This window comes from Garra rufa, chromosome 15, assembly GCF_049309525.1.
Source record: "Garra rufa chromosome 15, GarRuf1.0, whole genome shotgun sequence".
In the NCBI taxonomy this organism is placed as follows: Eukaryota; Metazoa; Chordata; class Actinopteri; order Cypriniformes; family Cyprinidae; genus Garra; species Garra rufa.
This window is the reverse complement of record NC_133375.1, coordinates 18,855,185-18,863,444: the sequence shown is the minus strand read 5'-3', so window position 1 is coordinate 18,863,444 and position 8,260 is coordinate 18,855,185. Positions and strand designations below refer to the sequence as shown.

At 38.4% G+C, this 8,260-nt stretch overlaps 1 protein-coding gene and 1 long non-coding RNA gene across 2 annotated transcripts in view; both read left to right on the top strand.

The window, feature by feature from the left end:
- The first annotated feature begins 2,101 nt into the window (after positions 1-2,101).
- On the top strand, positions 2,102-4,162 carry LOC141287524 (uncharacterized). The gene is made up of 2 exons (XR_012339483.1): positions 2,102-3,012; positions 3,127-4,162. It is a non-coding gene; the product is annotated as an uncharacterized lncRNA (long non-coding RNA).
- A 3,434-nt stretch (positions 4,163-7,596) lies between these two features.
- Positions 7,597-8,260, top strand: part of LOC141287674 (importin-11-like) — a 79,195-nt gene continuing 78,531 nt past the window's right edge. Inside the window, exons 1-2 of the mRNA XM_073819820.1 lie at positions 7,597-7,629; positions 7,765-7,773. Of these exons, the coding sequence (XP_073675921.1) occupies positions 7,597-7,629; positions 7,765-7,773 (42 nt within the window). The remainder of the gene's footprint in view (positions 7,630-7,764; positions 7,774-8,260) is intronic.

Here is an 8,260-nt window from a genome sequence, read left to right as displayed (position 1 = left end):
TGCCACACCATTTCAATGGGATTCATGTCGGGGGATTCGGCGGGAGTCTTCACCCAGTTTACACCCTGTTCAGCAATGAGTCTGCCTGCAGCAGTGTGCTTCGGGTCATTGTCCTGGAAAAAACGGTGATGTGCTCCGAAGTTTTCCCTAATGTATGGGGCAGCAGTTTCTGTTACAATAGCATTTTCAAAGAAAGACCGGTCCATTATGCCTTCGAAGATTGCAATCGGTCCCGGACCCAGTCTGGATATTGCTCCCCAAACATGAACTTTTAGCGGGTGCTTTGGCTTTGGTTTAGACACGTGTCTCCCACTTCTACGAAATGACATGGTGGCAAAGCGGTCCAAAGCCACTGTTGTTTCATCAGTGAAAATTACATCGTGAAATGACTCCTTCTCAGCAATCCATTTTTGGGCTTGTTGGAGACGTAACTCTTTATTTTTGTCTCTGATCATGGGACAATGTTGAGTTTTCCCATACTTCCACCCAAGCTTTTGCCTTATCCTCCGAATGGATCGCTCGCTTATTTCCACTCCGCTGTCACGCCATAGCTGTTTTTTCACGGAACATGACACCAGTTCATCATTCTGATGAGTGATATTCTCTATGGATAGGACAATGTCTCTAAAATCAAGGGCAAAACAGAAAATAGTTAAACATTTGACAGTTTATGCATAACCACCACTTAGCATTAACCGGTATTTAGGCCAGTGTTTGTGTTCGCGTCATGCAGTGGGTAACTTACTCCGTTATTTTGCGAGGATTACGTTTGTGTGATGATCTTTCTTTGTAGTGTCTCCGGATAGTGCTCAATGTAGCGTGTACACCAATGGATTTCAGATGTCGGGATATTTCTTGAGTAGAACTTCCAGCAGACCTCATCACCCTGATGTCTTGGGAATGCAGCTTGCTGATTTTGGTCATTTTGAGATGACTTTACAGATGGATGGACTGTATATATTCGTACAGTGTGTCAGGGGTGTGGACACTAATGTTTTGTGATAAGAGGGTGTATCATAGGTGGAGCGTGTGAGGAAAGCTTTCCCCTTTTCCCTGGCATGCATTTGAATGCTGAATCCGCAATTAAACCGAATGCTACACAGTTGGACCCCCCCAAAAACAGTCTCAATAAAATGTTGATTACAAGGCAAAACAGGCAGCATTCACCCCCCATCCCCATTCGGCTATTCATAAACATTTCGCTCTTTATACTGCCGCTGATCGCCTCATTAACTGCTACTTTTAAAATAACTGAAAAAAACAAATAGTTCCCACTTCCCTTTGTGTCGAAATTGACACGGCTCATGGCTAGTGTTTGCATATTTCTTTCTATTGTGCAACCAGATTAGTGTTATATACTGTGCTGATAGTTCTGATCATTTTTATTTTTTTTTTATCGGACAATGCAACCTGAACTTTAAATTCAAAGTAGCCTAAAATAGCTGGATCTGCCAGTCTCAACTCCCGTTTACTCCACCGCCATCTAACAGCATTTTCACACCAGTGATACTAAATATTCTTGCAAACTGTCTAAACTTCAATATACAGTACATGAAGACACTAGAGGTTTTGCGATGTACACTGCATGAAAAAAGTGGTTTTCGTCATTTAACGACACTGTGAATTGTCGCAGAAGTTTCAGGTTGTTAATGGCTGTTCACAGGAATGCGCAGTTAGCACAGATAATTGTAGGGAACTGCCAAAAATTGATGTGGAAGGCTTAGCACCTGACACCCCCCATGATTCATGTCACCTTGGCCTCGGTGTAGCTTTTATATGTAAATGATTACTGGAGCTATACAAATGCAAACCAGGGGAAGGGGGGTGGCTTGAGACTCACTGATCTAGAGCTGGCTAACTGTAGCCTTCTTTGACTCAACTACACATAACACCGCGACATGCAATAAAATTATATTTTTCATGTGAAACAGTTTTTTAAACAGATATCATTTAATATTTTTAAAGTGTATATTAACATTTGTGTGTACACATTTTGTTCTATATTTTGTTCTTGAACTATATTTTCTCTATTCTATCTATCTATCTATCTATCTATCTATCTATCTATCTATCTATCTATCTATCTATCTATCTATCTATCTATCTATATACGCGCACGCACGCACACAGATGAAAATATATAGAAAATATAGTTGTTGGTATATCGATATTTTCAAGACAAATATAACAACAACTACATTTTCTTTTCATTAATGAAAGCCAAGTCAGGCCAAGCAAATTACAGAACAAAATATATTTTTATTGTATACAATTTACAAATAGTAAAGCAAATGATCACTTAACAAATATTAGAACATTTTAGACCTCAACCACTGTACATAGTGGCATGACTATAGTCACTTTTTCTGTTGTTGTACTTAATTGCACCGTGGATGTATTTGACACACATCGTCCAGCAATGCGCTCAACAGGGAGAAATGATGCACTGTATTGTTATCGCCATTGCAAGCAGCGAATAAAATCTAAACAGTGACGTAAAAATGAAAGCAGCAAGCAAATTACAAGAAAGCAGAACGTCTTCATCTATATGTTTTGGATTCCGCGCTTTGATTCAGGACCTAGTCTGTGATTGGACAAATCGTCGACGTCACGTTCATGAACTCGTCCGTGATTGGACAAATCGACCACGTCACGTTCATGCCGCCCATGCCGTTTTACGGTCTTTTAAATCGGCTGCAAGTGAGCAACTGATAAAATAGACCTATTAACAAATTGTCACTGTGTGCATTTGTATTAACTGTGCGAGAAAGAAATGGAGGCCACAGCATTTTATTCAAAAAGGAGCGCTCCCACTTGTAGTAGCAAGCGAAAGGTATGTAGTCTATAATGTATTTTGGCCTAACGCTGCCTTAAATTTTTTGGTACATTCAGATGTTTGTTGTGTGCTAACCATCATACATATTGTCTCAATAGCATTCTGGCAAGGAGAACAAGCAGAGTCCACAGACCAAAAATAAAACAGGGACTACCCGGCTTGTAAAAAAGAAATCGGTGGGTATTTGATAAGTTATTTTTATGTAAGCAGCCCCATGTGCAGCAGCCTCATATACCTATCTGCGGTGTGAACATCATATTCAAAACTAATTTTAATGCTACCATCTACAGGCTGTTCTAATTGAACGTAGATGTCCTGCTGCAGTCACTGTTTCCAAGGAACAGATGTCTGAATTCACAAGAAGGCTTCTGAATTTAGAGGCACGGATTGGTTTGTTGGAGGCGCGTTTCAGTGAGAAAACTCATCCTTCGACAGCGGATCAATCCACATCCACAGACATTTCTGCCAATGTTCCTTCAACGTCGGCGGATACTCCAATGGACTGCCAACAGCCTTTTGAGATGTGGTCATCTCCTCAGTCTGCTCGCGAAGACCATTCGCTGTCAGCGCACCTGGTTGATGCTGATTTCGGTGTTCCTGCTGCAGCCTCTACACCACTGACTGTCCGGACGCTCAACCTACAAACCAGCCCAGATCATTCGTTAGCGGGCTCAACATCAGAAGGATTAACCAACAACCCAGTGGTGACGAATCCGATGCTCCATAATGAAAATTCGCCGAATCAAGATTATTCACGGGTTTCTCCTTCCATCATGACATCATTCCATTTGAGATTGCCTGAAACACCAACAAACACCTCCCATTCTCATCACCATCATCGTATTCGCCGGTCTCTCATGCAGGGAGTAATCCTTCCAGATGTACATTTAAATCATGTTTCAGTAGAGACCGAGAATAAACTGTATCTGGAATCAACAGGACCAGACGGGAAACCAAGGGCAGATCGTTTCGCTGTTCTTTTGTTTAAAAGGTTAATTCCCCTCAACCTTTATCAGAACTGGGCAGGTTCTGTTAACTTTGACGGCTCCAGGGGGAAAAATGCACTACCCAACAACCTTCGTCAAGCACTTTCAGATGCTGTTGGTCGGAGATTCAACCCCGCAGTTCGTGACTGGAAGCTGATAAGAGACAGACTTAACGAACTTCTCCGAAATAGAAGAACAACTTTTCCACTTTTTTAAAAAGTAAAAAGTAAAAAAATATATATGTTTAAAAACTTGCAGAACTCACTGGAGCACTTGTGATACTGAACAATTGTATCCATTGTCAGTCACATAATAAAAGCCTTATTGTTTTGAAAAATGATCCTTCTGTTTATTTGTTGACATTATTTTTAATATTAGGATTATAATACTAGGGTATAGTACTTACATTGACATTAGGCCAAATCTAAATGGTTCCCTTTCCTTTTATGTATTAAAAAAAAAAAAAAACTTCATTGGGCAGCGCGACATCATAATGTACAGCACAAAATGAAATAAAAGGAAATACTACTACTACTCACAATAATACATCAAATAATTTTTTTACACTCTAAACTATAGTTTATATTTCTCCTCTTGCACAAATCAATAAAATCAAGTGTATCTAAAATTGTATAAATGGTATGAAAAAGACGAGCTACCTCTCAAACATGTAAATCTTCATTTGCTGTGGCTTTAAAATATTGAATTTTATAATGTATTTTGTAATTTTGTACTTGCTATTTATTGTTATTTTTAAATTAATTATTTTGATTGCTCAGTGTTTGCGCGCCCTGTAATAAATTGTTTAGTCGGCGTATAACACAGCATGTGATGGAGTGCCTCGTCTTATTAGTTTTTGTTAATAAATGCTATATAAGTTAGTTTTATTTTATTTTTGTTATGCTGTTTAATTAAAAATAACAAATCCATCTTTTAAGAATTTGTTTTAATCTTAAAATTGATAGGTGTAGCCAATATGTAAGCAAAACCAAGATCATGAATTCAAAAGTAAAAGTGAAAAGCATCCTAGACATTACAATAGCGGAAATCCCGTTCACAAAATTAAAATAACTAGGCCTACTAACAAATATGCACAAAAGGGGGTTGAATGTTAAATACGTTTCCATAAAACAATACATTATGATAACAGACAAACTATTTATCAACAATGAGCTTTGATTAAGCCCATGTTGAAGAAACAAATAAATAAATAAAAATGAAACTAAAGCGCGACCAACTGAGAGCGTTATGCCGCGTTCCAGGCAACCCGTTACCCGTGTTTTTCCAAACTTCTACCAGTGAAAGTGCACTGGAACGGCAGTTAAAACCGTGAATTCCCACCCGTGAACTCGTACTAGATCGACGCACTCCCAGTTCCCAGTTCTGACATGACTTAGCCCAAGAAACAACAATAAAGGGGTGCGGTGTTTATGCAAGTGGCACACGGTGGAAAAATAGAGTAATATTTAGGACAATTTAACGTTGCAATCAAATTATTAATACTATAAAAATAATAAATTCTTGGCGTGACTTGCTTGGAACGCTACAAAGTTCTTTGAAGACGTGATTTACGAGCTCAAAAACCTGCCTGGAGCGCAGCATTTGTGTATCCTGTCACAAAATATGGCGAAAAATCCTACACAAGGGGAATAGTGTGATTAAGGTGTGTACATGTCTTCCATAATGCGACTAAAATAGGAATACTCCACCTGTCTTAATTCGATTTGTGTTTACTCAAAATATGACTTTAGTCGGATTAAATTAATTAAAATATATCATTTTACATGGTTACTTCTTAATCAGAGTATTTAATCGCGTTAAAATCGGAATATTGTTGTCCATGTAAACGTACTTACTGTCGAGTATAAAACTTTTTTCGCAGTACATCCATTATATTTCCATGTTACACTTTTAAGACGTATAGCCCTGCATTTTAATCCGTCAAAGATCAAATGCGGGCTAAAATTATGTTTTAACATTCAGTGGTGATTAAAAAAAAACTTGCAGCGCTGGTGGAAACACGGTCCTGTCAGCAGCATTGAGCGCACGTTCAGCACAGCTTGGAAGGGTTCCTTGTTTAAAGCTTGCCACAAAACACTGGAACAAGTAAATACCTTGACTGTCAAACAGTAAGGAGATATTTTAATTATTTATTTAGAAACTACTGTTTTCTGAGTCAGTGATGATGCAGTTAACAGTCCTCCTCAAATCCTCGTTTTTTTTCGTTAAGTAGTAATTTAAGTCTTTCTACATATTTATTTATCATGTCTGACAAAAAATAGTGGTTACATATTTTCCACTGAAAAAAATGTAACTGATCGAGCTTGATCCTTCATGTCCTAAAAATGTGTTTTGCACTCTCCGCACAAACGATTGGCACCTAATAGCACACATTTATATCTCTTAGTATTTAAATCTTTTGTTTTACATCTATGGATTTTATTTTAGCCAATTCGTGATTTGAGAAGGCAAATTGAAAAACAGAGTAGGTAAACTCACTGTCTGCCGCTTGGTCTTTAAGAAACAAAAAGCTTACGTTTAACGAACAAAAATGCTCCAAACTTTTTTTTTCTAAATTACCTTAATAAAAAAGAAACGAAATTATAAATACTTTGCCGTTACATACAGAATGAAATACAGACGTAAATACTGTCCAAATATCCCTCTTTGTGCAGGGTTTGGCTACAGAATGTTGTTCCTTGCGCCACCTGGTGGATATTGTATGAAGTGCAACCACGTTGTAAAAAAATCTAAAAAAGCCGCTGCGGCATGACGCGTGGCCTCGCGTGCCGAATTGCAGGCTGCCGCGTGAAAATAGACGCATTTTTAATGGCCAGATCTGTACTAGTGTGCATCTTAAGACAAAACAAAGGCACTGATGTATTTTAAGATCAGTCAGTGCAAGTTTCTTTCAGTTGAAACAGCTCAGACTTACATTTTATTCTAGGACTAGGTTTTTATCCTTGTCTGTGAAACCAGGGGTTAGAGTACAACACCCATATCTTATGGATAACATTATAAATGTGTTTATTTAAAACCTTTTATGACAAACACTTTTTAGCTGGTGAATATACTAGTGTTCTAATAATTTTGGCCACCACTGTATATAAATATTTTAAAAAATATATATTTTTTTTTAATACGGATCAACCTAAAAGCCATCTGTCGAATGGCCTTGAAATGCATGTTACAGATTTTTCCTGGTGAATTTACAGAGCAGAACTTAATACATCCTCTTCAATTTGCTCACTTCTTGTTGGCAGAATATTAACTAAGTTGGCCTCAATCCTTAAATGAAATGGGTTTTTAAAATTTGAGGTCAGTTTGATTGTCAATCAGCAGCTAATACATACAGTATGATGTACTACTTTTATTCATGACAGTGTTATTCAATTAATCGAGCAGAAGGCAATTTCATATTCTGGTTGATAGTTGTTGAGCTCTTTATTCTCCTCAGCCAGATCCTTTTAGGGGTTGTCTCTAGCTCTCGTGTTTTTAATTCACTTAAATGTTATTTTGGTTGTAATAGAACTGTTTCTCAGACGTGAATATGATGAGTTACAGAGTGACTGAGGCGACACAAAAATTGCCGGGTTTGCTTCCCTGGGGTTGTATTAGAATTAGATAATTAACGGTTTGATTGGGACCCTGTAATTAAATATGCTTGCATCACCGCCTCCTAGCCTCTGGGAAATGCCACACAGAAGTGTGCGCTCGAGAGGAGCCGTTCGAGCATAAGGCCAACACCTCTCATAACCTCAGACGGTCGGAAAGATGCGTAGCCATCGGAGTCGAGGGTTGGTAGAGGTCAGTATGAGAGAGAGAATAAGAGAAAGCGTTTCATTAAAGCATCTGCTGGCGCATTGAAATGCAAAGAGAGGCGGCTGATTGAAGCGATTTTTCCATTTGCATGCTCATTTCTCCTATCCTCGTCTCTTTCAGGTGCTGATGGTAATATTAGCACAAGGGCCTGTTAAGACTCCGTCTCTTTCATCCATTCTTTGGGGAGCTAGTTAGAGGAAAAAAATTAAATTTCTCTCTATGGATTGGAATGAGGATGGCCTCTGACCGGAAATGAATCTGTATCATCTAGAGATGTCGAAAGTACTTTGGTACAAACTTAATCCTAAAAAATGCGTATATATTTATACTACAGGGCCGTTGAATGCTTGAATCTGATTGGCTGACGAACGTTCTAGAGGTGTGCATTATATTCAGGGAAACGCACGGCGAACGTAGTTCCAGGCAGCTTTAGACCGCAGTGCATGTCTATATCACTTCGCCATACGATTTCAGTTATTTCAAAGGTCCTTACAGCCCAAAACTGCAAAATAACTAAAACCCACAATGACACTGGCCAAACTAATAAATACAGTAAACATCCGGATAAAAATGACAGATTATTTCCATGTTTTTTTCCACAATATATTACGTTTTA